The sequence below is a fragment of the Cygnus olor genome, chromosome 1, assembly GCF_009769625.2.
Source record: "Cygnus olor isolate bCygOlo1 chromosome 1, bCygOlo1.pri.v2, whole genome shotgun sequence".
In the NCBI taxonomy this organism is placed as follows: Eukaryota; Metazoa; Chordata; class Aves; order Anseriformes; family Anatidae; genus Cygnus; species Cygnus olor.
The window spans coordinates 57,549,444-57,577,377 of record NC_049169.1 but is presented as its reverse complement, the minus strand read 5'-3'; the positions used below and the strand labels follow the sequence as shown (position 1 = coordinate 57,577,377).

Sequence of the window (27,934 nt, the reverse complement as noted above, 5' to 3'; positions counted from 1 at the left end):
CTTGACCTCCGCCTTGGACAGTTCTTTGGGATTTTCTGTAATAATTATCCCTAGGTGACATCATGAGGGACTTGAGGATATTCAGAAGAGTTAATGAGGGTCACTTCTGAGAGCATGAGTCATCTGTGACGTTGACTTATAAATGTTTATTGTCTTTGAGCTCTGCACACATGGGCTGCATCTTGGAATGTCCCCAGAAGGATGCGGCGGTGGTGACAGCAATAGTGGCTGAAATTACATGGGACTTCTCTTTGTTTTTATTCACTGTAGGTGTCCTCTGCCTGCCGGACAGCTTGAACCTTCACAAAGACCAGCAGCGATCAAACAAGCCTGGGGAAGTGCAGATGTTCAGCCAGTCAGAGCTAAGGACCATCGAGCAGTCTTTACTGGCTACGCGCGTGGGGAGCATTGCCGAACTCAGTAAGTACGAGGTTGCTTACGATGTTTGGGTTTCTTTCCTCAAGGTAAAACAAAGCCACCTGCATTAACTGGTTGTACAGAGGGGAGACAAGGGGACACATGATGTTGAAGGAGGCACTGGGGCTGACTTTAGCCATGTTTATGCTCTATGGTTTGTTGGGAAACTGAAGTTGTGAATCCATAGGAGGAAAGAAGTCTCGTGCAGTCTCGTAGCAATGGCTACAACTTGTTTGCACGCACTGCTCTCATTTCTAAAGGTGAGGGATGCTTTATTTCACGTTGCATTTGAGAGCACCTCACAGCTTGGCCAGACTTGTAAACGTCTGACATACTGATGTTCTGTCTCATTTCACTGGGTTGCCCATTTTGAGATGGGCAGGCAAAAAGCTGAATGTTTCAGTAAATGAAGGATATATAGTCACAAATTAAAGTAGAGCTCATTCTGTCTGTTACAGAAGGTTTGTCACTCTTCCTGTCCTTCAGTTTCAGTAGAGGAGGCACAGCTCAAACCTAAAGCAGAGCAATTAGCACCTGGAAGATAAATTATTTGTTATTAATCAAAACACTTTTAGAGAAAGGTGATAAGCTATGATATCTGCAAAAATCTGAAAATTTTGATTACAGCACAAATAAATTATTTACAGTTTTCTGAATACTACCTAGATGCCTCGTTGGCAGGAGGCAAATGCCATGTGCATTTTCCTACAACATGGAGTTTACAGTTACCAGAAGGGTCTTGGGGGGATTTTTTTATTAGGAGAGAAACCTTCCAATCACATGTTTACAGTACAGTTAGAGATATAAAGTTATGGGTGGGAAAACTTGTATTTTTTTTCCTGAGCTCTATTATGAAATTTTGGGGAGAAACTGTAGAGTCAAATATAAGAAAATACATGCAGCCCAGCTTGCTGTTCTTAATACTGGGTGTTGTGTGATGGACATTGTACGGGACACACATTGGGATCGTAGGTGCCATTTCTCAGCCTTTTCTGCAGTAATGGGAGTCTCCTCTGTAGCCATTTCATATCATGAGGGCTCAGTTTCAATGCTGTTTATGAGCCCTGTGGATTCACCATGAATGTTTGTCTGCAAGCCGCAGTATGAATTTCTGTTTTCAACTTGCTAATTTTCCTCTGTTCTGGTGAAATGTCAACAAGCCAAGAGCACTTACATGCCTTAGCGTGAAGTGTTGCTCAGCCTCTGGAATCAGGTGTTTGGTGTTACTCAAATTAAGTACTTTATGCTTATTTATTTCACACTTGACATACACAACATTACTTTCCATGTGCCAAGTAAATTATGCATGATACTTCTCTCTCTCTCTTAAAGTACGTATGGTTGTGTTCTAGTAAGTAAGTAATCTGTGGATTTTTTTTTCCATTTTTTTGTAACATATGCAATACAAAAAAACAGGATGTTTAGCATCCTCCCCACTCCCCCACTTATTTATTTTTTAAATTTCCATTTAAATTTAGAAATCTATCACCTCTAAGTCCTACCTCAGATTCAAGTGCTTGGCAAATATGGCTTTTTTTGTATATATCTGGGTTTTTTTGTATATATCTGTTGACTCCAAGCACAGGCAAAACACTTCAGGGTGGCCAACTTGAAGAAAACAGAGCATCAGTGGGAGTTAGATGCAGCTGTCAGAGAGAGCTTGGCACTCTCAGCAGGCAGGCTGACAGCTCTCCAGAAAGCCCTCTGGACAACAACTGGGGGCACCTCCCCATCCACTGCAAGCAGATGCATGTTGTGGAAGAAATCGTGGGAGTAGCGGTAATTGGCAAAGCTTGCAAGGCTTTCTGCTCGATCGGATAAAAATCTGTGCTGTGGAACAATGCTGGTGCAGAGTTCAAGCCTTAATCCTGAAGCATCGAGGGGAGCACAGGGTGTCACGGTGAGCAGAACCTGGTGGATTTAGGGAAAAATCGTCAAGTGGAAGGAAAATGAGGGGGCGCAAGGGGGGTTGCTGCCTGTCTGTACAGCACATGTGTTTCTGTCGCTGGACTCAGTGCAGGCTGTGACCTGGAGGTTACAGCGAGCCTGTGCCATGGAGGGAGGCTGGGGAGCTGCAGCGTGGGGGAAGGATCGTGGAGCAGTGGGGCTGAGCCAGGGGGGAGCACCTGGGCATCACAGCACGTCGGGGGGGAGGGAGGAGGTGAAGGAGGATTTATCATTGCCACGGTGGGGGGTGGGAGGTGGTAGAGCCTTAGAACTGGCACTGCAGAGAGAAAAGAGGATGCAGCAAGCTCTGGCATGGAGAAGTGGGATATGAGGGAAGGGTTACCTTAGTAAAAGCCCCCGTTCTTGTGGGGATGAATTGAGGGAATGGGTGAGACTGAAATAGGAAGGAATTAAGAGGATAGCACTTGTAAAGAGAAGGAGGAGGTGGAAACCAGGAGCGAGTGGCAAGGACAAAAGCTTGACCTGCTGGAGCAGCAGAGCAAGTAGACCCCAAGCATGTGTCCACATGCAACGTCCCAGGAGCCAGGACTTAATTTCTGTGCTCTTCATAACTGCACAAAAAAACAAGGGCAGAGTGATCTTGCAATAAAGCAACTTAATTTTATCTCTGAGGGAAGAATCCCAGTAATTCTAATTGAACGAGATTTCCTATAGTTTATCAACATTAATAATTAAAGTGTTGCAAGCATGCAGAATAACTAGAATTAACCAGCACACGTACATGGAGGAAAGACATCCCTTGCTCTCGGTTCTGCCTGGCACCCTCACACGTGGCAGCGTGACCAGCTGCCAAGCTGCTGGAGACGTGGAGAACGGGAAATCACATCTGTCCCTTGGAAGACAACAGCTGGCAAGCGGGGCCTGCTTACTGGCTGGCGTCTGTACTTCTGCTGAAATCTGCTCAGTTTCTTCCCAATCTTTGTCTCTGTCCCAGGTGGAAAATAGAGTGACTTATCCAAAGTGGAAAGTATTGCATGGTGTGGTATCCTCACCTCCTATACGCGGTACCCTCATTCGTCTGCTCCCTTCATGTTCTCTCTCCCCCGTTTTGTTACTCCTGTTTTCTTTCCCCTTTCTTTTCTGTTGAGGATACTGATGAGTGGTTCTGCAGTAAAAGGGCTGAAGATTTTCTGGGGAAATGTCCCACCTTTTGGCTGCAGCGTAAGAGGAATTACTGGTGTCTTTCTGGCAGTTTATGGTACTTGGTTTGGCTGTGTCATTCCTTTAAGCAATACAGAAATTGTTCGTGGCCGACAGGTGCCATATCTGCTGTCGTACTGATGAAGAACTGCTTCTTAGGATGCTTTCATGAGCGTTTTTGAGGACAAACGATATTAGCATTTGTTCGTGTGTGCTGACAACACATTAGAAAAGACCATTTAGGTGGGCTGCATCTCCCTGGGGGGGACAGAAGCGAGAGAAAAGAGGGAAAAGGTGGGTGAACACAGCTGTAGAGGGATGGTACCACCATTCCCTGCGCAAGTGAAGGTTGACCTTTAGTGAGGGGTCCTCAGGTGCAACCAGACTCACGGACACTGCTCTGGTGACCCCAGATCCCACTTGCTCAGGTCTGGTGGTACCTCTGCTGACATCTCATGGGGTTAGCAGGTTGGATGCCGTGGTGTGGGTGCTGGTTGTCACTGGACAATGTAGTGCAGCTCTCCCAAAAACAGGAAGAAGTAATGTTGCTGACTCAGGGAAAATCAAAGCAAGGTTTTGTCTCTAGGACACAGGAGGAGAATGTAAATAGAGACCTAATTCTGTAACGCAATTACTGAAGTAATACGTGATTCTGAGGAAAAGGCTTGAAAAATTAATGTGAAACCTTATTCATTAAAATATAATGAACATAGCACAAAGTTAAGAAACAACAATAAATTTGGTCTATGTTATATTGGCATTTAGTATTCAGGAATTGTAATTGCCTACTACAGTGTGTTTTAAAATAATTTCATTTGAAATGCATATTATTTAGAGGACATTGGGAAGAACTGAAGCACAGCAAAAATAATAGGATTTTAAACAGTAGCCTGACAGTATTTCACTGTTTATTTTTAGAGAAGTATTTGACAAAGCTTTTTTTTTTTTCTTCTTCTTCCAATTTTTCCTATTTTCCCGTGCTTCTAGACCAGACCTGGAGGAAAACAGGAACTGGTCTATTTTTCAGAAAGTTTGGGGAATTCTTCTGGATTTCCAGTTTCTCATTTCCTTCTCCTTCAGACAGGCAAAATGGACAGAATAGATAAAAGGAGGAATATTAGCGAGAGCTCTGGCTGTTGAAAGATCCCGTGATACTGCATTTTGACCTTTGAATTTTTCTCCTAACTTCTTTATGTGCGTGTTTGCAACCCACAAACATTTGTTATATTTAACTGCGTAACACTCCCAATGCACCTATTCATCACCCGTCTAAAAATACTGGTGCCAGCTCAGAGACTAGACACAGAACGGATGAGGCTTACAACTGGAGGTCTCCGCTTTGCGGGATGAAGAAGGACCCTCCCTCTTGTGTACTCAAAGGTGTGACAAGAAGGAAGAGGAGAGCCTTAGGGTATGCTGAGCACCATCCCCGGCACCAAGAAATGCTCCTCTATCCCTTTCTGCCTTTGGGAGAAGACCATAAGTGTTAGTGTAAGGTCGAGCTAGGAAAACTACCCCATGCTGAGGCCATGGGAGAGGCTCCAAAGAACTGTGTTGTCTCTCGAGGGGCACAGAGGACTAAACTGTGGGTTAGGATGCCATCCAAACCATGTCTTCAAGTCAGAGAAGAAGAACATTGCTTTGAGTTGATGGGCAGTTCACTGGCTCTCCTGGGTGGGAAGTTGGCCACCCAGTCTTGTGCAAAGCATGGTGACTGGTCGTGGTGAGGGCATTACTCTTGAGTGTTAACGGCAATAAGCGTGTGTTTTTATTTCAAACTAGGATAATTTGAAGATGCAGGTGTTACTTAACACTGCTGATCTCAGAGCTTCTTAGCCTTTGAATGATATTTTAAACAGCTCCCAGATCTGACGTTCAAGCTGGTATTTCCTCCACATCACCACTCAATCTCAGTGAGGTTTTTCTCTTGCCATTGGAAAAATTCTGCCTTTCCCCACCATCCTCTCTTTGCCTCTGCAGTGCTGAAGGTATACATTTCCAAAATAACAGACTCACAGTAGATTTTGGCACACTTTAGGGATGAAAGAAAGGGTTACTGCTCAAGTGTAAGTAGAAATGTGCTTGTACATACCAATGCTGTTTTTCATTTCTCCTCGCAGCCCCAGCCAAGGAGATGATGAAAGCCGGCATCTCCTCCCTTGCCTTTTCATCTATTCTCAATCCTCTACAACTAACAGGAGGACTGCAGGAGCCTTACAAATTGATTCGTGTCCTGTAAATAAGAGGTTAAACACGGGTTTAGAAGCAAATGCCAGGCTAAAGGTGCTTGCTGGAAGGGTGGCATCTGAAGCAGCATTTTTGTAAGCCCTGTGCTTATTTACTGCCAGAACAAAAGCACTGCATGTCAGATACTTTTCTCAGACTAAGCAGCACCAGACAGCACCAAAACTTTTCCTATACAGCAGTTACGTTCATGCACTGCAGTGCAGAACTAGGCAGAGATACTGACTGAGCCCTGCAATTCAGATGGCAGTGCTCCCTGCAGTGTAGGGTTTGGCCATAGAGCTGGTGGCTTCAGGGGGCACTCTGGATGTGACAATACAGCCGTCACCACTGACAATACGATCATCACCTTGGTGGGTGGAGGATTCTGGAGCTTCAACCCTCCACCACCCTCCTCTGATAGCCCCAATGTATCAGCTCAGGACTCCTCCTCATAAATCACCTTCAAGGTATGGACCCTTAAAGCAGCATTTTCCCTTCCTTAGGTTTGCTGTCATCCCAGCCCGTGCTGTGCAGACTGCAGGCAATCAGCTGGGGCAAGGTGAGCACTCTTCTGCTGACCTGCTCAGGCATGTGGGACTCTTAATTCAACATTTAAAGACATGGGTCCAGGTTAAGCCAAATTAAAATCCAACTACGGTGGTCCAGAAAGACAGAGTGAAAGCTCTGCCTTAGGTTGGCAGATGAATAGCACATCTGAGTCAAAGGCTGTTTTGTTTGGAGCTGACATGGTATGAAGGGAATCAAACGTAAACATTATGCTTGCCTCATTGGATAGGAGATTCTGAAGGTAATAGTGTTATTATAGTAGGTATGTGAAGTTGAAAAGGTTTAATTATTATTGTGGCTTTTTTATGGGTTATATCCAATCCTTAATTTCTCTATCTTCAAAGGCTTTGCAAATACTAAACTGCACACAAACACGTACTCTGTCATATAAATAGAACCTTCTTGTGATGGTGGGATAAGCTGAGATAAAAGGTTAAATGATCTGTTGGAGGCCACAGGGGAGACGCTCTTTGGAAATTGGCTGCTCGTGTCCTGGTCCTGTCTTTTGCTGCCAAATGCAGAGTTTGGGACTGCAAACTGCTTCCTCTGCTTTTCTGTTGGAGAGAGAAGTGGCTGTTAGGAGATGAAAAGATTGCCTGGCATAGCGAGTGACAAATTCACACTGGGGTACAATGCGGGCACCATAGGCAGGCAGATACGACAGAAACGGGGAGGTTATTGCAAGGTGAGCTCGATGATGAATTTGCAGCAGGCGGGATATTCCACTGGGTGCACATTATGGCACCCCAAGTGCACCCATAGCCCCAGGCAACTGGCTTTTTAATCTATTATACACTGTACGCCAAGAATAGCATAGCTTCATGTTTGAATATACTCAGTGCTAAGAGCACGCACACGTTAAGGTATGCAATAGATACTTCGCTGTGCGCACCCTCCCTAGCTTTCTGCAGCCTCCTTTCCTGGTACAGATGGGCCTCGAGTTAACGATACAAAGACCTCCTGTAAATCTTCTGAGGGAGGGTTTTCCTCAAGCAGTTTTTTGTTCAGCTGCCTCTGAAACACGCAGCTTGGTGCAGTACCGGAGGCAGAGCAAGCATGGAGGGGCAGTGCAGCTGGAATCAAAAGCGTGTGAATGGCTCGGGTGGCTGGCGGAGCGGATGACTGGAGGCACTCTGCTGTCGTGCAGCAGGCACAGTTAAACCACTCGTGTTCACCTGCACTCATGCTTACAGGCATATGCCTGGGTGGGCTCTAGCAATACATCACGTTAGTATAGAAAGCAGATGCAACAGGCAGGCAGAAAGGAGGAGAGACTTCGCTACGGTATGGGAAGGATGCAGGATACCATGGCTACCAGATAGCAATCTGACCGAATGGATCTTGGTTTATTATCAGGCTCATAACTCATATTTTCAATACAATCTCCCCAGGGCTGGCCCTGAGCAAAAGCCATACATAGATCCAAGGTTTTTACACCAAGCTGTGAAGTGAATCCATGTCAAGAAAGTGAATTTTGAATCTGAGTCACATGCTTGTAAGGGGGTAGACTTTGGAAATGGCTGGCCATGCTGTGGAAGTTGGCACCTGGAGTGCAGCTCTCTGGCCAACGCTTCTCTTGATGATGTGGACAGATCACAGAAGGACAATGACAGATCTGAAGGTCCGTCTCGTGGCTCTGGCCTGCTCTGTTGGGAGAACATGTTCATCTGGGTAGCACAGCAAAGCAGCAGCACTCACTGTCAACAAGGGGGAATGGGCTAAAGTTGTGCCAGGGGAGGTTTAGGTTGGATATTAGGAAGAACTTCTTTACTGAAAGTGTTGTTAGGCATTGGAATGGGCTGCCCAGAGAAGTGGTTGAGTCACCATCCCTGGAGGTCTTTAAGAGATGTTTAGATGTTGAGCTTAGTGATATGGTTTAGTGGAGGACTTGTTAGTGTTAGGTCAGAGGTTGGACTGGGTGATCTTGGAGGTCTCTTCCAACCTAGATGATTCTGTGATTCTGTGAAGCCCCGCTGCAGGGCACGATTCCCCAGAGCGGGCTGCACACACACTGGAGTCCTGGAGAACTGGAGGGTTGAGCAGAGCACTGTTACCGAACTGGTGGGTGCTGCTGGCAGGAGGCTATCACATGGCATGCTAGAAACACGGCCTGCTGCTTTGCACCATGCCCTAACAGGACGATTTGGGGTCCCTCCCCAGGGCTTCGAAGGAAAGACACAGGCTGAACAAGTGTATGCCTTGTTATCAGTGTGCAAAAATACTGTTTACAAGTTGTTCTTAAGGCTTTAGAGCATGTTCTTGGGACAAGAAAAACTTGAGATAGGTGTCATCGGGAGTGGCTCTGTAAGGATTTGTCCACTGTCATTCACCTGTTGGTCATGGTTGTGCAAGCCCACACCCAGCTGAACACTGTAGGCTTTGCACGTCTATCCCTCTGAAAACAGTGGTCAGGTTCATCAAGCCAGACCATAAAATCCTGCAGGAAGCTTCTCAGAAGTGGGTATTGGGCATCTGTGATTTCCTCCTCCTTTCTTCCTCCACTGTTTTCCTTCTTTTTTCCCCATTGTTTATTACAAGATTTGAAATCGATATGTTGTTTTGTAAGCATTGGGCTCTGCAATAATCACAACACTGAGAGCAGCTTTTACTAGAGGCAAACACAGGCAAAAAAATGCTTAGCTGGTCACTGTCGAGAGGGCTCGAGCAGCCCGGTTGTGTGCTGTGGGTTGCTGAACGTACCACCCCCATGCAGCTGAACTTTCCCTGTCACATCACATCTTCAGCTTGAAGTCAGTGGAACTGTTCCTTAAATATTCAGTATGGCCTTAAACCAGGCCCGTGTCACAGCACGCGCCTTACGTAATACTCTGAATCTTTACAATCGAATGTATGTGGGTCTTGCCTTCCTAAAAAGCTCTGAATTGACAGCAGCAGCGATAGGCCATTCCTCTCGTGGTCGTGGGAGGGATGAAATGCTGGAGGCTCGCTGCAGGCTTGCATGGGGCTGGTTTCTCCTGTCCTTTGCTGGCAGGTATGTCCAGCACCTCACTTCTCCTTCAGGGCTGCCAAGCTCCAGCCTGGGGCCTTGCCTGTCTTTGCTGGCTCTCTAGTTTTTTGCAGCACAAACATCCTCCCTCACGAGCCTGCCCACCTCGCTGCTCGTCTCCTCGTCCATCCCACGCGATGTGATGTCTTCCTCTCCGTGGCTCTGCCAGCAGAACAGTTTGTGCGGCGGCTTGTTTGGCTCATGCTGCATAAATTGTGGAAATGTTTATTTGGTTTAAATTAAAACGATAGTAACATTGGCAAGGGTTTTCATCAGGCAGTTGGGTTCCCTGGTCTGTTCCTCAGATGACTTGCGGACTGTGGTACAGGGGCAGGAATGAGCACAGGAGACCGTGAGGCACAAATCCCCACCGAGCCTGCTGTGTCGCGACGCCAGAGCCATCGGGAGAGGCATCACCAGCATTACAGGATCAACTCCCATGCTGGGAATTTTATTTTTTGAAATGATGCCCTCAGGAGTTTATTGGCCTTTTGGAAGCACTCAGCTGATGTAGTTGGGATATGTTATGAGGGCTAGAAAAGGTGTGCTTTATTCTTGACAGAAGCAGCCGGTCTCATATGTACCTATCAGGAGCTGAAGGTAAAACTTGAAAAGCTGCAGACTGTGTAAGCACATGGGAGCCAGCGATGCTGAGAGCAGGTAAGCTCACCTTGCAGAGCATTGCTGTAGCTGTGAAGAGCAGAGCCGGCTGACACAATGATGAACGCAGGGTTTCCCTCTCTGTAATTGGCCACGAATTCAAGGTTGTCCTCAGTGTTCAGGTATATTGCAGCTTTTACAGCTGGCAAGGGGGTGTGTATCAGCGTGGAGGCGAGGCTGGGTTTTGCAGGCGAGATTTGAGCTGGCTGAGTGACTGCTGGAGACCAGACCAGGAGTCCCACCAGGGAGCTGGTTTCGTGCGCGTGGGCTTCAGAGCGCCCTGGCCGGAATCAAGATGCATTTCAAGATCGGAGGATAAAGCAACTGAACTTTGTGTATTCCTTGTTGGAAGAAAACGGAGAAGCAAAAGCAAGCACCTTAGCAAGGAGGAACAGGTACATCAAAATGCGTTGGGGTCTGAAACAGCACACGTGCATCTCAAACCAGTTGTTACGCTACCCTACGTTTTTACAGACTATGCATAAGTACTGCTGTACAGTGCACGCATGCCTGCCAGCTCCATCCTCAGCCCGGATGTGCACAGACCCCATCTCTGCCCTGAAGATTTGGCGCTGTAACAGGATGTGGCTGGAGGAGGGGGGGGGGGGGGGGGTGCGGTGGCTGCTGCAAGGTTACACAGCGGAATGAAATAGAAACCTGAGATTCCTGTCCTCTGTTCAGTGCTTTGCCTGTTAGACAGCGAGATCATAATGTGGCTTTTTCTGCTTGCTTACTGCCCTCTCTGAAGCTCAGTGCTTTATAGGTATTGATTATTTAAGCCCTGAGTTGTCTCTGATAGAGGAATGTTATAATAATTGTTGGTAGAGCCTGTATTTCAAGTGTAACCGGAGATAACATAGCAAAGGGAAAAGCAAGATCTAAGCCAATCAATTCTTGGTATAATGTAATTAAATGATGCTTTATACATAAGAAGCATTAATTGAGCTTTAATGGCATGAATTGGTTTGACTTCCTTAAGAAGCAGTTGAGGAAATACAGAATAAAAGGATGAACTCCTAGTCGTGTTGAAATGGATTGGAGTTTTGCCATCGATTCCAGTGAGTCTCGAGTTCCTCCAGCCTTGCATCAGCAGCGATGCTGAGCTGGCTGCCCTGCGCACGTCATTCTTTCTGGTGCTGCTCCTCCTTGCTCACCGTGCTGCTTCCCCCAGTGCTGGATATGTCATACAAGTCGCATCGCCCTGGCACTTGATGAGGAATGTGGGTGAAGTAATGTTGCTGACTTGAGCCGTGGCCTAAACTGTGTCCTGATTTTATTTATCTTTTGGTACAGAAACCAGAGGAGTTTTCTGATGCGTACCATCCCAATCCACTTAACTAAGACTGGTCATGTGCTTAACTGTAACCACATGCTGCATTGCCTTGGTGCCTTGGGTCTGAAAAGACTGAATTTAGTGCAACTCTTTTTTCTGCTTTTGCAATTATTGCTAAACCTGGATGTTGCACTTAGCGCTTCTACACAATCTTTATTCCTTTTGCAGAAAAAGAATAGTTTACTTCTGCTCTCAGTGATGTTGCTAGCAGTTGAATGTCCCCGTGTGTGTCTTGGCAACGCACTTCTGCTGTGACAGAGTGGGATGAGCGATGGCTGTCCCAAACTTTCCTGCTGCTGCTGTTCGGCTGCGGATGATTTTGAGCAGGACTGTTTAATCATCTCAGAGGCACATCTGTTTCTCTCATGGACCCGATTCTGGAGGCTTTTTGCATGCACAGCTTCTCTTGGAAATTATGAGCATGCAGGGCTGCAAGATTGGTCCTATCATGACAATTTCCTGGCAGGGGGAAAAGACAGAAACTATTTTTAAATGAAAGCTTTGAATCAGAAGAATATTGCAGAGTGCAGCAAAAATTGTGTCAAAACCCTGAAATCATGGACTCGGCAGTTTTCTCATGCCAGTGGTTTTCTTCCGTTCATGGTTTTAAGACTGTGTTTTCGGAGGATTGGGCTGAACGTTTTTCAGTGAGATGTTTCTGTTCTCCCTGGTGCACATTATCTCAGCAGCAGCAGCAGCATTCCCTGTGTAAGTCAGGCTGGAGAGAGAGGATATACTGTGATGTGTTAACAGGGGTGGGACTTGGGGGGGGGGGGGGGGGGGGGGGGGGGGAAGAAAAAAAAAAACAACTTTTGCTCTGCCTTGCACACAAGCAAAATGGTTCTTGAAGTTTGTCTGTAGGCTCATTGTTCAGCTTTTTTGTTGTTGTTTTGGTTTGTTTTCAGATCTGGTGTTACGTTCCTACCTCAGTGTATGTTTCCAACTTTCCTTCCAAGTTTCAGTGCTCAGTGGTCATTTGGGAAAACTAAATAAAAAAAAGTTTGTGACTTTTTCTTAGAACGGGAAAATTATGCCTTCTTTTCCCTATCACTTGCTTTTGTATAGCTCAAGAATGACCCAAAGGGCTTTTGCTAAGATTTTCATTTAAAACAAACCATCTGATTTGATCAGAAATCATTATTTTCCCCCAAAGAACTTTCAGAATGATTTGAACATGTGAAAACAGGCAGTTTATGACCAAAATTGTTTTGCTGCCTTTTATATAGTGGTCACTAGACAGCTAACATTGTAAAATCCACTGCCTCAGAGGGACATCTTTTAGCTAATTAGTTACAAGCAGTATAGTGCTTAGAGAGTCGGTGCTCCTGCCTCCACATTTGCCTGCTAACCGAATCGCATTTGCTGGGTCTGCTGATCACGGTCTGCATACTGCAGCTTATTTCCCTTACCTGTAATGCGAGGAAACTTTCAGATCCACATAATTGTAGAGGGAGACACTGAGCATCTTTCTGATGGGCCATTTTCTGTTCCCTGGCCCCCTGAACAGCTCAGGTGAGCCCACGTCTCAGATTTCCTGTTCTGCTAACATTATGAAGTTTCCTAGCCCAGCCTGGGCTTAAAAATTGTAATTTTGGTTTGCACATTTCTGATGATACTGTCTGAAGCCTCGTTTTTCAGAGCCATGGGACCAGCTCTGCTCACAGGTCCATCCATAGGTGTAGCCCTCCCTGTTTTGGGGGCAGCAACCACCCCTATGGGGTAAGGGGCTGGGATTTGGGCAGGCACCCAAGGGAGCATGCAGGGATGTGCGTGGCTGCCCCAGGATTTCCCTGCCACTACCTAACCACGAGAATGCAGCCTTTGGTGCCACTCCACATTGTCCCCACTGCCAGGAAATGACTGGCTTGGTAGATGAGGGGGGAGCAGCAGATATTGGCTACCTGGACTTCGGGGAGGCCTTTGGCACTGTTCCCCATAAGATCCCCATAGAGAAGCTGTTGAGGGATGGGCTGGATGAGCAGAGTGCAAGGTGGGTGGGTGGAAACTGGCTGAACAGCCAGGCCCAGAGTGTGGTGATGAGTAGTGCAAGGTCTAAATGTTATCCCAGGCCATGTTAGGGAAAGTACAGCCAGTGGAGGAGGGAGGCGCTCCTTCCCTCTGCTCGGTGCTGGTGAGGCCGCACCGGGAGCGCTGGGCCAAGCTCTGGGTTCCCAGGGACATACTGGGGAGAGGGGACAGCGAAGGGCCAGGAAGGTGATGAAGGAACCAGAGCACCTCTCCTATGAGGGGCTGAGAGAGCTGGGACCGGTCAGCCTGGAGAAGAGGAGGCTCCGGGGATCTCGTCCGTGTGTGCAGATCCCTGAGGGGAGGGCGCAGAGAGGCCAGGGCCAGGCTCTTCTCATCAGTGCCCGGTGCCAGAACAAGAGGCAGTGGGTGCAGACAAGCACAGCAGGTTGTGTCTGAGCATCAGGAAGCACTGTGACGGTGACAGAGAACCTGCACAGGCTGCCCAGAGAGGCTGTGGAGTCTCCCTGCTTGGAGATCTTCAAAAGCTGCCTGGACGTGGTCCTGGGCAGCCTGCTCTGGGTGGCCCTGCTGGAGCAGGGGTTGGACCAGATGGCCTCCAGAGGTCCCTTCTGACCACAACCATCCTGTGATTCTGCAATTTTGGGGACTGTGGTGTTTCAGCAGCCTCCAAAGGCTGCCTGTAGGAAGCTGTGACCCAGGCCCCGGTGTACCAGTTCTCCTGGCAGTGCTGAGGTGGGCCAGCCTTTGGGTGCTTACTGTCACTGAGCACATTGTATTCACAGAAACACGTCCCTGCAGGCCACTGGGGGCTTGTCTGCAGCCCAGGTATGTCACCACGCTGTGTAAACCACCAGGCAAAGTCAGAACTGACGATGAATAATGAATGCACAGGATCCTGTTCTACCTCTTACTGTTTACATACCTGAGGTTAAATGGCAGGGGAAAACAGCCTGGTGCATCTTTTGGTTTGAAAAATTGGGGGAAAGGCAGTAGCGTGAGGGAAGGAGAGAGGGCTAAAAGCTCGGTGCTCACCCAGGTCTTGCTTTCCAGGTGACCTCGTGTCCCGAGCCATGCACCACCTCCAGCCGCTCAACGCCAAGCAGCACGGGAACGGCACGCCGATGCACCAGAAGCAGGGATCGCTCTACTGGGAGCCAGAGGCTTTGTACACCCTCTGCTACTTCATGCACTGCCCGCAGATGGAGTGGGAGAACCCAAATGTGGAGCCATCCAAAGTCACGCTGCAGACTGAGAGGTAAGAGCCACCTTACAGTGTATTTAATATCTTTGTGAAGACATTTTGCTGATGAATCAGTGTTGCTGGCTAATTGCTAATTACAGCTTGTGCATAGGAGGTTGCAGAGCAGTCTGTTTTGGTTTGGGATCACCTTTTTGAAATCCGTTTCTCTTGCTGAAGTGCTCCATGGCTGACCCAATATATATCAAAAGTGACACCCAGTGGCTACATACAGCAAATTGATTCCAGATGTGCACTTGGTAGAGATTTCCGTTTTCTTTCTTTGTTGCTCAGCTATTCTGTGTTTTGGAAAAGAAAATGAGAACTTCTATTTTGGGCCCTAGCAGGTTTGGGTTTAAATGTGTTTTTCTACACATTAATAGGGTCTGACAGCTGTGATTTGGGAAGTGGAAAATGAATAGAGTACTGTGCAGCAAGGAGGGGTTGTTAAAGACGCAGGGCCCCAGCTATGCCAGGTGCCCAGGTGTGACGCATACCCAGCACAGGAGTAACCCAGGGGCTGTGAGCCCCTGCCTGGCCAGCAAGGCATCCTGCTCGGGACATGGCCAGATCTGGCTCTGCGGCTTTCATTCGCCCTTTAGTGACAACCAGAGCAGGGAAGGCAGTTGTGAGGCTTCGTCCTGACTCAAGGTCTCCTGTAAGGTGAGGAGGAGGAGGAGATGCTGCTGAAACCAGTGACGGGGTGACCAAATGCCTATGGGCATGCAGGGTGCCTGGCACAGGGCAGCTGATCTCCTTGCTCAGAGGGCAACAGCCGCTTAGCATCGAGGCACAGCAGAGGGCAACCAGGACAGCTCTCCAGCCAAGCAAATAAAGTCATCTTGTCAAAAACCCAGCAGCCTCTCTAGTAATGTGAGCCAAGCTCTGCCTCTGCTTGTGGCCTGAGGCATGTCGTGCTATTTCCCTGCCCAAAACCAGCGATCACCACTAAGGAGATGAGAGGAGTGACCAGTGCTTGGAAAGCAATGGATATTCATTTTCAGGATGTGTTTCATGGTGGTACAAATGCAAGCTTCTTTTTGAAGCTGAACTCCACATTTATGTCCTGATGTATATATCCCACTGTATTTGTGAGTCAAACTCTGATTTGCACACATGCCCTGACAGCTGCATGTATGGGGCTTGGTTATTGTTTCACTGTGAGGTTTGCATCTTAAAAGCAGCATTTGAGAATGTCATCGTATGTATAATTGTAAGTGGTATATAATATGATATCTTCACTGAAATATTTTTATATTGATTCATAGAAAATCGTGCAAGATGAAACTCTGGCATTAATGATGTTACTGGGAACTTTGCCATCTTCCTTCGGATGGCATTTTGTTTCTTTCCCAGTTTGGGTCACTCAGTGAGTGTGGTTTTTGCTTTTTGCTCTGTTGTTTCCCAAGTATGAAAAAAAAAAGGGGGCAGGAAAGTTACAAAATCCAGAATTTTCATGTGTTTAAAATTATTTTTTCATGTCTTTAAAGCTATTTGTAATTTCATGATTTGTTGTTAGCCAACCTTTCTATAGTAGAAGGCCTAACTCGTGACCAAGAGTGTTTGTGGTTAGTACTACACTAAAAGTGGGGACTGAAATTAGAAAATATCCTCACCTGATTTGTAGCCCTCATCTGTGGGAGTAATGCCGTTGGGACCAGTGGGATTATAAAAGTGAATAACAATGAGGCTCTGGTTTTGTAAGATTTCTAAAGACTTACCCGTGGAAAGAAAAAACGGCAAGAATATTTGAAAAATCTCTTCTAGCATTTGCTTTACAAGGTTTTCCTTTTTCTGAGGTAGTCTTAATATATCTTGTCTTTGTGAGAGCAATTGAAATACTGATTATATAAAGCCAGATGCAATTTTTCTTCTTTGCTTTATTACCAATATTCAGTTTGGCAAGATGTCTTCCTTTGGAAGGCCGGTTTAACAACTGTGCTGTGTGGTTTAGGGCCAAAGTAAGTACTCGGTGTTATTGCCAAGAGTTTGTGGTCAACTTTGGAAGGAACAGATACTCCTTCTATTGCCTAATCAAACATGCGTTAGTACTTAGTGCTGGAAAACACAAGTGGAAGTGATGCAGGTTTAAACACGTGCCTAGATGTTTCCACTGGATGTGCTCTGTAGCATGCCTCACCAGCTGGATGTGAGCGTCCTGTGCTGCCCGGGAAGGAGTCTGGTTCAGCTGACTTCTATTTAGTGCTCTGAGAAGCCTCCCTTCATATTTTCTGTCAAAGATTATTGGTGCTGTTCCCTATGTGCAGCCATGCTTTATGGTCCATGACTTATTTCTGGTGTTTTCAGTTTTCGTGATGGGTTTTTATGCCTTATGAGGGAGCGGGTTTGTTAAACATGACGTTTTTATACACAGAATATTTGCAAGCTTTATGCCTTATCTCTGTTCCCTGTTCCCTCTCATCTTCTCGGGCTGTGACAATGACTTTTATGTTGGAAAAGCAGAGGGAAGGAAGACAGTCTAGGCGATTTCCCCCTTCCCTGGCCTCTCTGGGTCCCTGCTGGTGCTGAGAAGCCAGAAACCGAGTGGATCTGGGCATAGGCAGTATTTCCGTGGAACAGGGGCTGTCCTTGGCTCACGTAAGGACAACTTTGCTACCGTTTTGGCCTCGTCCTCTGACCATGCATGCCCAGGCTGCAGAGGGTTGCGGGGTGTGACCAGAGAGCTCCGCCAGTGCTTGCAGGTCTCCATGGCCCCACGGGAGCTGCTCCTGTCCTTCCCACCCATCTCCAGTCCACCTGGACTTGGGCTCTGAACCAAAGTTGAGTTAGGGAGCTGCAAAGGCTCTGTGTGTCCTTCTGCAGCAGCTGGGTACGGGAGGAAAGCTGGAGCTCAATCCCTACAGCCGGTGCAGTGGTAGGCCTGCCTGGCTTAGCGCTTTCTAGCACAAAAAATCAGTACCTCCTGCAAAGTTTCCTGGGATGCATAAAACTGGACGTTTACCTTTGAATAAATCCAGGACTGGCTTCTAAGGAGAATTTTCTAGGGAGTATTTCTCAGCGTTTGCTCTTCACAGAGGTAAAGAAATAAGAATGCGGTGTATTTATAACAGTGGTTATCTGTACATAAAATAAAAGGGGGAAATGGTTCTGCAGTGAAGCTGGGGGAAGGGGGGGTGTCTGCTTTCATGAGGGGAGATGGAAAGTGGCCAGGATTTCTCAGCAAATCTGGAAGAGATTCCCCGCTTCCTCAACTCCAGTAAACCCAACCAGAAGACAGATGTGTGACTTCCCCCGCCCCCTCCAAATTCATGTGCTTCTTTCAATCTGATCAGTTTTCAATAAACTCCGTGCCTTTTTGGCTGTGCTGTTGGCACCAACACAAGCCAGTCCTGCTGGGACGGATTATCTAATGGCCCCAGGTACCATGTAGATGGCTGTTTTGGCAGGCGTGGAGGTACAGGAGAGGATTTGGACCTATTCATGGGGTCCGCTGTCTCTAATGCATCCAGCCAGGATGCAACGGAGACGTTTGTCATGTGCCAGGTGCTGTGTGTGAAACCAGTGCTCCTCTGGGACCTCCACCTGCGGGTGGCTGCAGATTGTTTAGGTTTGTTCATTTTTCTGCTCTTCTGGGAATTAAAAAAAGAAGGAAAGAGTTGTCAATTAGACCTCTGTTGCCAAGATTTCTTTCTAGCTTGCTGCTTCTGGTTTAATAAAAGGATCTGTCCCGTGGCTGTGTTTTGCTTCTCAGCCTCTATAACACTTCCAACATTTTTGCAAGTAATTTCTTAAGCACCGGAAAACACAGAATCTGCAGTTGCAGATTTGTGCAGCGCCTTTTTCCTTAAGTGGTTCCTTACCCACTTTTACCCACAGCTGTATTGACAAAGCCCTCAGTACTTCCTAACTCTCCATGTTCCCCATTAACAGCTCCTTGAGAAGCGGTGGCTCAGCAGCGCAGCCCGGCCAGCGCCACCCATTAATTCTGCTCACGCGACTGCGAAGCTCCTTCCCCAGCGTTTCCTCTGCCTTGGATGAGCACTAACTCCCTCTGCCACCCGGCAGCCTTTGCCTTTTCCCCTCGAGTCTTCATTGAGTTGACGGATACGTGTCTGGTTTTAACCCTCTTTCCACTTACCTTCACCACTTTTTCCCTGAAAGCCAAGCAATCCCTTATGAAACCCCCAGGGGCTGTTGCTTGCTTTTCATTTTTCTGCCTGCCTTGCACATGCACACACACAGATATACACTTGTCTGCGTGTACACACATGGAAATTGTAGCCTGTAGTGGGCTGTGACCAGCAGCAGGGGTTCAGGTTGTCGTCCGAATTCTGTTTCATGGTTTGGGTAGTTATTAGCGTACCTGGCTAATTAACATGATGCGATCTCCTTAATTGGAGGAGTGGTCTGCTGCTATAATATAACCTGAGCTCATATAAAGCACCTTCAGAAGTGGTGCAGCTGCGTCCGTAGCACAGGTTAGAGCCACAGAACCATGTCAGTGAGAGGGTGGCTGGGGAAACGTGACCCTGGGGTGAGCTGTTGGGCGGTACGAACTGCATGGGTAGGCCACTCTCCAGCAAAGGCCAGCAGAAAGTGGAGCGAACGATGAGGAAGGCTGCTGAGTAACAGGTAAAGTGCAAGCACTGCATCTCTCCGTGAGAACAGGGAATGTGGAAGTCCTGGTATGAAACCTGCTCACCCTGCAGTCCGTACTTGCAGAAAGCATTGCATGTGCTTGATGTGCCAGTATGGAATAACCCTATATAACCCCATCAAGTTTTAGCCACTATTTAATTGAAATCTTCAGATGTAGAACTGTGCCCTCACTGCTCTCGAGTTAACACCATGGTTGATTTCTCTGGGAGCCACTGAAAAGGAATCCCAAATTCATCCTTACGTAAATCCTCTAGCTTTGCATCCGAAATATCAAACTTCCCACTCTTCAGAAATCCCTTCAGCAGTGCTATCGGCAGCCTCCTGCAGCACGCTGGATTGCGCACGTTGCAAGGAGCAGCCCAGGCAGTGGTTGTAGCTCTGCCGTCAGACACGACACCCTCGCTGGGCTGGGGCTGCTTTCTAAATCTCATTTATCAGGTTAGACCCAAGATGTCCGTGCGATCGCTATGGGGTTTTTTAGACAGGGAAAGTTGCGTGCAGCGTCGAGAGAACGGCGCGGTGCCCGGGCCGCTCGGCACCACGCTCCCATCAGAGCTCCTCGGGCTGGCTTCCTTCCAGGGCATTATGTCGCAGCCAGGCAGGTCACATCTGATGTCAGGACTGCCTGGGAAATGTCTCCCCGTCGTCGCTGCTGGGCGAGTCATCGCTCTGACTCGGTTGCGTTTCAAGTCTCACCCGTTAATGCTTGTAACGCAGGGGAGGCAATGGGGACTGCACGTTCAGGCCCTGGCCATGACTTGCAGATGTCCTCCTGCAGGTCCTGAGCGCTGAGGTCCGGGTGCATGGAGCTTAGGAGTGAATCCTCCCTCCACTTGGGCAGGGCCCTCTGAGGCTTGTGTGAGAGCAAGAATCGATCCTTCAGCTGGAGCGCAGTGCAGATGAGTCGCATTGCCACTTTTTCAGAGGCTTGGGCCACCCTTAGTGGGGCTTCTGGAGGCACAGGGGGGTTACTCAGCGTGGGACAGTTGTGTGCCAGAGCCAGGTCCCTGTGCAGGACCTCCTGAACGCAACGGGAGCTATTAGCTCTCGAGGAAGACAAGTAGCTGATGGTGAAAATTATAAAACGCACATTTTGCAGCCCAGAAACCCACCGGAAATGTGTGCTAAATACTGGAGAAAATGTGCTTTTCTGTGCTCCAATAACACTAGAAATGGACTCACATTGCACGTATAGTTTTATCATGCTTTCTAAACAAAGATTGTCAGAATTGAGAGTGCTTTTCAATTCGTATATTGGGATTTTCTTTTAACAACACCCGTGAAAACATAAAGCCAAACAAATGAAAAGATCTCTTCATAATTTTGAAGTTGCTGACTCATATCTGCAAGCAGAAACATCTCCCTACCTTTGTCTGGATAGGCTTTTTCTTGTTAACGGTATGGCCTTCTGCTTCTCAGAAGTACTGCTCACCCTCACTGACCCTTTTGCAGTTTTAAATACCAGTGACTCGTGTATAGTGCTTTGGCTGCCCTTGTCACGTAGGTTTGTGGGCACCAGTCCCTTGCTGGGGTGACTGCAGAAAGGAAACACGTAGCGTCCTCCTCAATAGCTAAAGGATCCTGCAAACAGAAATCATTTAAAGTAGCTGTAATAGTTAAACTGTACAAAAGGTGTTTAAGTTAAAGTGAGGTTAGGTCTATACAGCTGTGGCCACTTTGCAGCTAGTAAAAGAGAGGAAGGGACAGCCAGAGGCATCTCTGATCATAGAATCAGAGAGTGGTTTGGGTTGGAAAGGACCTTGTAGACCACCCAGTTCCAACCCCCCTGCCATGGGCAGGGACACCTCCCACCAGCCCAGGTTGCCCAAGGCCCCATCCAGCCTGGCCCTGAACACCTCCAGGGATGGGGCATCCACAGCTTCTCTGGGCAGCCTGTGCCAGTGCCTCACCACCCTCTGAGTGAAGAATTTCTTCCTTCTATCTGATCTAAACCTACCCTCTTTTAGTTTAAAGCCATTCCCCCTGCCCTATCCCTACACTCACAGCCCTGTGCAATGGGCAGCAGGGAGTGTGCGCCTGGAAATGTGGTAGGGACAGGGAACAACCAGGGCTACGGGTTGTTTGGGCCTGGGATTTGTGGGAGTGCTGGCCCTCCTGCTTTGCAACTCGAGCGTTGCAACAAAATTCCAAAAAGGAACTTCCTCAGCCTCCTCACAGACCAACACAGAAATACTGAAACAGCAAATTGCATTTTACAGCGGGTGCTTCTCCTGCTCTTTTATCCGTCAAAATCTCATGTTTGTGTATAGGCAGACTGCTGCTGATAACGACGATAATAATAAAGAAGCTGGAGCTTTTGCACGTGCAACGTGGGATGCTTAATATTGCCGTGTGCCAGGAGGCTGAGGAGGAAAATGGTGCACGGGACGGGATGCCGGTGAAGCGAGCTGCACGTGTCTCAGGAGGAGCACACGGTTTAGGCAATCCCTCACCTGGTTAAGGTGCTATTATTGGAGTGGGTTACGCATTACGTCGGATAACATTTGTTTTCCTAATATGCCATCCTGTGATAGGAGGCACTCCGTGCCACCGCGCTGCTGCCTGGGAGCCAGCAGGAAAAGAGGCGAGAGGCCTGGAGACCGGCGGGGAGCTGCCACATCCGAGGGCGACGCGGAGAAGGATGTGTGATACCGGGACAGGAGAAGAAGTGGGCGGTCGTCCCCGTTTGAAGGGATGCTGCCTGGTTGTTGCCTGCAGATATCTGCAAGGCAAAGGAGCCCGTAGGTCCCCCCGCTGTCCCGAAATAGCCGTGGGAGAAGCGTGGGGCGCTGGGCTGCAGGGAGAGGCTGAGAGCGGGTAGGAGCCGACGGAGTCAGGGTTTGGCCTTCACAAGCAGAGCTGAGCGTTTGCTGTCGCCTCCCCAGTGTATCCCGCAGGCTTTAAGAGGAAGGTGTGGAAGTGGAAGGAGGCCCGGGGTGCTGCTTCTGTAAAAAGAAATGTCTTGATGCGTCAAGAGCAGCCCCGATAATTCCCTTTTTAGGTTAAGTAGGAGCCTGCTGAGGGCATGCTGTAAGAGGAACTGGCTGTCCCCTTGCCAGAGAGCAGGGGACAGTGCTGGGAAGGGTCTGGCCTCTTGGGGTCTCCTTGTTGTTCTCCTCCCCCATCCCTCTCTCTGCATCGCCATCTGGGACGTTTCTTCCCTTAGCTCAGGAAAACGTCAAAGCCTGTGCCGAATTCTGTTCTTTTTTTGGGACATGACTTAAGCTCACACTTAGCTTCCCGGCCGTGAATCGAAGAAGCCCAGAGTGTGCATTTAGCGGTGAGGGCACGTGAGAGAGGGGCTGGAGGAAGAGGTCAGAGTGCTTGTGGATCCATGCCCCGACAGGGTGCTTTGTGGCACTCGAGTCGCTCCTCGCTTTGCACTTCTCTTCAGAGTCCAGCCCAGCGGGCTCTTCCAAAAGGTATAAGGTGCTCATCTGCTGCATGGCTGCTCTGAAACACAAAATACCAACCTCTCCTGGTTGTTGCCTGCCTTTGTGCAGCAGAGAGAAATCAATTGTGTGCGCTAGTGATGCGATGCTTTCTCCTCATCTTTTTTTTTGCACAGTGTCATTTGGAAAGTGGTACATGTCTTGCTGGTGGCACGTTACCTTGTGGATTGCCACCTCCCTATAACTTTGTGTTCCTCTTTCTTCTCTGGCACACAAATAGCATTAAAAAAACCAAAAAACCTTCACATGGTGCATGGACTCTTGAAGGGTATTTTTAACCTATTGCACTCAACCATATTTGGGTCTCTTCTCAAAATACGAACTCCCTGACATGCTCAGATATGCAGTAGCGGAGCTTTTTGCCTTGGAAAAAGGAATGTAATATACTCTGAGTGAATCACATGTCCTCCTGGACAGAGTGCAACTGGCCATTAGAGAAAGTCCCTCTGCTTCCACAGAATAGCAGTTCTCTTCCTTTTCAGGATATACTGCACCAAATAGTCCTGTTTATTTCTTTTTCCTTGTTGAAGTTTGACATTTTATAGCAAGGATGGTACAATTCCTGTAAATAGTTTTATTTGCCCTGCTCTATACTGCAGTGGGGCAGGAATTCTGCTGGGAAAGTTTCTGACCTGCACAAGAGGGGAGAAGAAAGAGTGAGCCCCCGAGTCCCCTGTTGTTTTGTAGGAAGCCTCTGTACAAGCGTAACTTCATTTCTGTGACCCACTATGTTCACTCACGCAAACTGTAGCCTAGAATTTAGTTTCCCATTAATTGTTTCCATTGCACCAAGGTTTGTGTGTAATTATACACGTTTTTACACCTCCAGTGTGATTTGCAGTTCCTTTTCCTCTGTTTGCGAGGTAAGTGATGAGAGCAACTCCCACCGATCAGTTGTTCCCCTCGCCCTCCGCTCTAATAGCCAGCGAGGCCAGCCCTGCTCTTAGATCGATATTTGGGTGAAAAATGCGCACGTTTTATCCTGCAAAGCGTGTGAACAAGCAGCAGTCCTGGCTGCGGGGAGCTGGGGCTGGCAGCCTGCCCTGCCGAGCACAGGTACCGGGGAGCCCTTTGGCACCAGCCCCCCCGAGCGGCACGCAGCAGCTTTCCCTACCCTTTTGTCCCTCGATGCTTTCCAGCTTAGTGTTTTGCACGCTTGTAGGCACAGAAGCGCTCGCTCTGCTTCCTCCGACCGCCACCGTCACCGCGATTTAGCTGGGTTATGGAAATCTTTTCACGGCGGCTGCGGGAGAATTTGTTCTTTTCTTATCAGCCGGCTTCAACGGTGGCGGCAGGTCTGGAGAAGGTAAAAGCTGAGAAACAAACGCAGCCTGGTCTTGAGGTGATGGAAGCGCATTTAAATAGAATAATAATGGAAGTGTCAAGTCAGCAGAAGATGTCATATTTCAAAAGGAGGTTAGTCATTTACGTGCCCGTGCGATTTGGGAACCCGGCATCCCAGGGAAAGTTAGCGGCCTTAGGGCTTCTGCGTCCTTCAGCGCTTTTGAAATGTCTCATCCCCCCTTCAGAATATTAATGTCAGAGCTATGTAAAGAGAAATTTTCAAAAGATAAATAAATGGCATAAAGAGCTATAAATAGGAAGAGGATATTCCAAAGGCAACATCCTATTAAATCATTTTTCTCAGGGTGGATTCTTTTTGGGGGTAAAGTTATATATTTAAAATGTAAAGTATTCGCCTACTGGGCATCCAATCCAGACTTTTTATTTTTTTCCTCTGTGGGAAGGGACCACGGAAGGAAGGGCAAGGCAGGGAAAGCAATATCGAATAAGAATAAGCAGGAGAAAGGAAAGGAGCAAAAGCAGGGGATGCTGCTGCACTAACAGTATTAGGATGAGATACTGAGCTAATAAACTGAGGGAACATCTAGCTAAAGAGGAGGGGAAGGGGAGCCACAAAGGAAATGAGGCAAAAAGTATAAGCTTCAGAAGAAGAAGGTGGGAGCAGATTAATTACAGACGTTCCTTGAGGACAGCAGTCATTTATACGCTTCATCTCTCGCTCTCTCATTATAACAATCTCCGTTAACATCCCCTAGCCGTGGTACCCACTTTGCAGTTTAGATGAAAGCAGTCTCGCTGTGTCTAAGTAGTTTTCAGTGCTCCTGTCTAAGTACAGGACTTTCAGCATAGTTTACAGGTTGCTCTTGGACAGATTTAATTTTTTTTAAAAATGATTTTACAATCTTTAGAATTTTGTAGTATATTTCTATAAGGAGGGATTTCTTCTACCCTTCCTCAGCCCTTCCCCACCCAGACTTTGCGTGCAGCCACAGAGGATGCCCGCGGAGGAATACCCTTCGGGACAGCCACGCAGCCCAGCTGGGGATGGAAGGGCAGTTGTTGCACCCTGTGTTGCTCTGTGGCTTTTGTCTACCATGGTCTCAGAGGCAGGGGCCTTCCGAAATGGTCAGCCGCAGATGCTCACTCATGGTTTGGTGCGTTTCTGTTGATCCCTAAAGAATTTTTAGCGTAGATGTGGGCAAACTGTGTGCTGTGTGTTTCGTATAAGGCATGGGCAGCTCCTGCTAGGACATGGGGCTGTTCAGGTCTCATGAAGTGAGGGACCGTGTCTCTGGCAGTGACCACGCTCAAGTGGGGGCTGTGGCCGAGTCCCACCATGCACTTTAGGGGGTCGTTTTGTGTATTTTTGCTCAAGTGGCAGAACAGCTGATACCTAAAGGTGTAGCAATTTCATGCAGCCAACGGCAGGCTTAAAAGTGAAACGAACCAGGCTGATTTCTGATGCTGATCACAGATAACCTCAACAACACAGTGGGATCAGCTGCAGAGGTCCTGCTTTCAGCTCCAAGCACGAATCGCACATCTCATCAATGGGAGCTGCTGGAGACAGCCTTGCACATCACCTCTACACTCCTGGCACCCTGGGGTGTGGGGGTCCCCTCTCTCTGCCCTGGTTAGTCCTTGCAGAGCAGCAAGGAAGCGCTCCCAGCCCCAGCACGTCACCCAGAGCAGGACGTGGTCCTGTGCTGGGCTCCTGCCCTCTTTTTGGGATACGTGGTGCGAAGCGGGAGGCGGGGGGAGGGCTTGCTGGGGGGGCGCACCGACCTCGCAGGAGCCCCATAGATGAGCGTGGCTCATAAATCTCACTCTTCAGATAATCCTGCTCTAGAGACAGGGCGAGACATCTTGATGTAGACCTGCGTGAAATTTGCTGAGCCGGTTGCTCTCCCATGGTTTCGTTTCGCATCTTTCCTTCTCTCTCCCTGTATTACTGTATGTGCTCTCTGTACGTTGCACACACACACGCACACATGCACCCTATACCTGTTATTTTGCTGCTAGTGTACCGTAGCACTCATGTCTGTGTGCTTTCCCAGGCCGTTCATTGTGCTGCCTCCCCTGATGGAGTGGATACGGGTTGCCGTGGCTCACGCGGGGCACCGTCGCAGCTTCTCGGTGGACAGTGATGACGTACGGCAGGCAGCGAGGCTCTTACTGCCTGGAGTTGACTGTGAACCTCGACAGTTAAAGTAAGTCCACACGAAGATCTGATGCTTTGTGCAAAATAATGTCTCTCTCTCTCCTAGTGACAGCGATTTAGCAGGCAGGCAGAGGGCTCTCTTATTTCCCGGAGAGGTGCACGGATGCTCGGGCTCGTCGCTGCGTGCGTTGCGAAATCAGCTCTGGTATTTGCTCACATCCGTGGATAAGCCGGTTGCATGGTAATGGGTGCCTGAATATCTCACAGCTGGATCGAGCCCATCGTCTGCTCGCCTGCTTTTTTTCTCTCACTATTAGGTTCTGCTTGGTAATGAGGGGCTGAAATCTTCTGCTAATTGTCTGCTTCGTATTGCTTCGCTCTAGAATACCGAGATATAATTGGCAGGGCTGCAGATATTTTCACTGCTTTGTTTTCAGCATTAATGGTAAAAGGGCACATTTAAACTTATAGGTAAGGCTACCTCTTGCAGTAAAATTGTATTTTTCATGCTAATGTCAGTTCAAATTAGTTGTAAATGTCAGCCTGGATAATTTGACTTTTTCGTGTATCAAGTGTGACCTTTTGGTTTTCTAATGAAGTCCTAAAGTATTTATTGCCAGGATATGCTTTTAGTGTCTGTTTTGCTTTATTATTATGTACATGTATAACGGCATGATCTAGGGCTGTGCTGGAGTCAAGAATATATTTGGTTTTGATTTTCATGTGAAAAGGCATTATGAATCTGCCAAAGTAGAAATTACTCACTGATAGTACTTTACAAATTTGTATGTAAAAAACAATCTTTAGCAGTCTGCCTGTCATACGGCAGTAGGTGCATTCTTCCCTGCAACACAGCAACACAGAAAGCAGAGCAACGATCTACATGATTAGCTGTGACAACCTGCATCGGAGCAGCTGTGTTTTGTTGACTCTGGCCTTGACATGCTCTTTCACCAGAGAGTATAATACTTTACTTTGTGATCTGCATAAGATTTTTATAGTCATGGCTATTGAATATTTAATTGAAGAAATATGTTGAATTTTGAAAGCTAAATCTGGAGCGTTTCATATTTCAAATATTGACTGTAATTGCTTCCCTTCAGTGTGAACATCTTGACCCTCATTTCCAGAAGTGCAGCGTTCTGCATCCCTACTGAAATGTCAGGACTTATAGGTACTACGCATTTTCTGAGGACCTAGCACTTGGTCTTGAAAAGGCACAGTTAATTAAATTTCTGTTTCAGTATTTAGGTAGGGTTGCAAATAAGGCAATAAGGCTTGTGCTCTAAATCTTCTGTCTTAAAAATGAAAGTATAAATATTTGTGCATTTAAAAAAGAATGATATATGTCATTCTAACAAGTTATATTTTGTCAGTGTGTATGTACACGCACACACATATATATAAAACACCATCAACTGGTTAGATGATTTTCCAAAAGTTTCAAAATCACTTAAACTTGGGGAGAGTTGTATTACGCTAGAGAAAAAATTATTAATGATGAGGAACAAACCAGCACTTAGTTTAAAGTTGCCATCAAGAAGTAATTTCATAATGAATGTAAGCGGCAGCTGTTGTCCTGCTCGTCCCACAAGTGGGAATGAGCCTGAGGAGCACAGCCCAGAATTAATCAGGTGGGAGTGAATAAATAAATCGTGCCAGAGACAAGCCCTGGATTTCACGAAGACCAGACTTTGCAGCATGCCCTTATTTGACTGTAGGGGCCTGATTGACCCACAGATGTCCCAAAATGCGAATCTCAGGAATCTCGAATCAGAGGTCTGCAAACGAGTGTTGATGTACTTGGTGGTTATGTCGAGGTCTGTGCGTGCTGCCAGCGTTGTGCAGGAGG

At 47.6% G+C, this 27,934-nt stretch overlaps 1 protein-coding gene across 2 annotated transcripts in view; it reads left to right on the top strand.

Moving 5' to 3' along the window:
- Window positions 1–27,934, top strand: part of BTBD11 (BTB domain containing 11) — a 166,409-nt gene that overhangs the window by 91,329 nt on the left and 47,146 nt on the right. For both annotated transcript variants that reach the window (XM_040559717.1, XM_040559722.1), the window contains exons 2-4: window positions 271–420; window positions 14,358–14,562; window positions 25,979–26,131. In XM_040559717.1, the coding sequence (XP_040415651.1) occupies window positions 271–420; window positions 14,358–14,562; window positions 25,979–26,131 (508 nt within the window). The remainder of the gene's footprint in view (window positions 1–270; window positions 421–14,357; window positions 14,563–25,978; window positions 26,132–27,934) is intronic.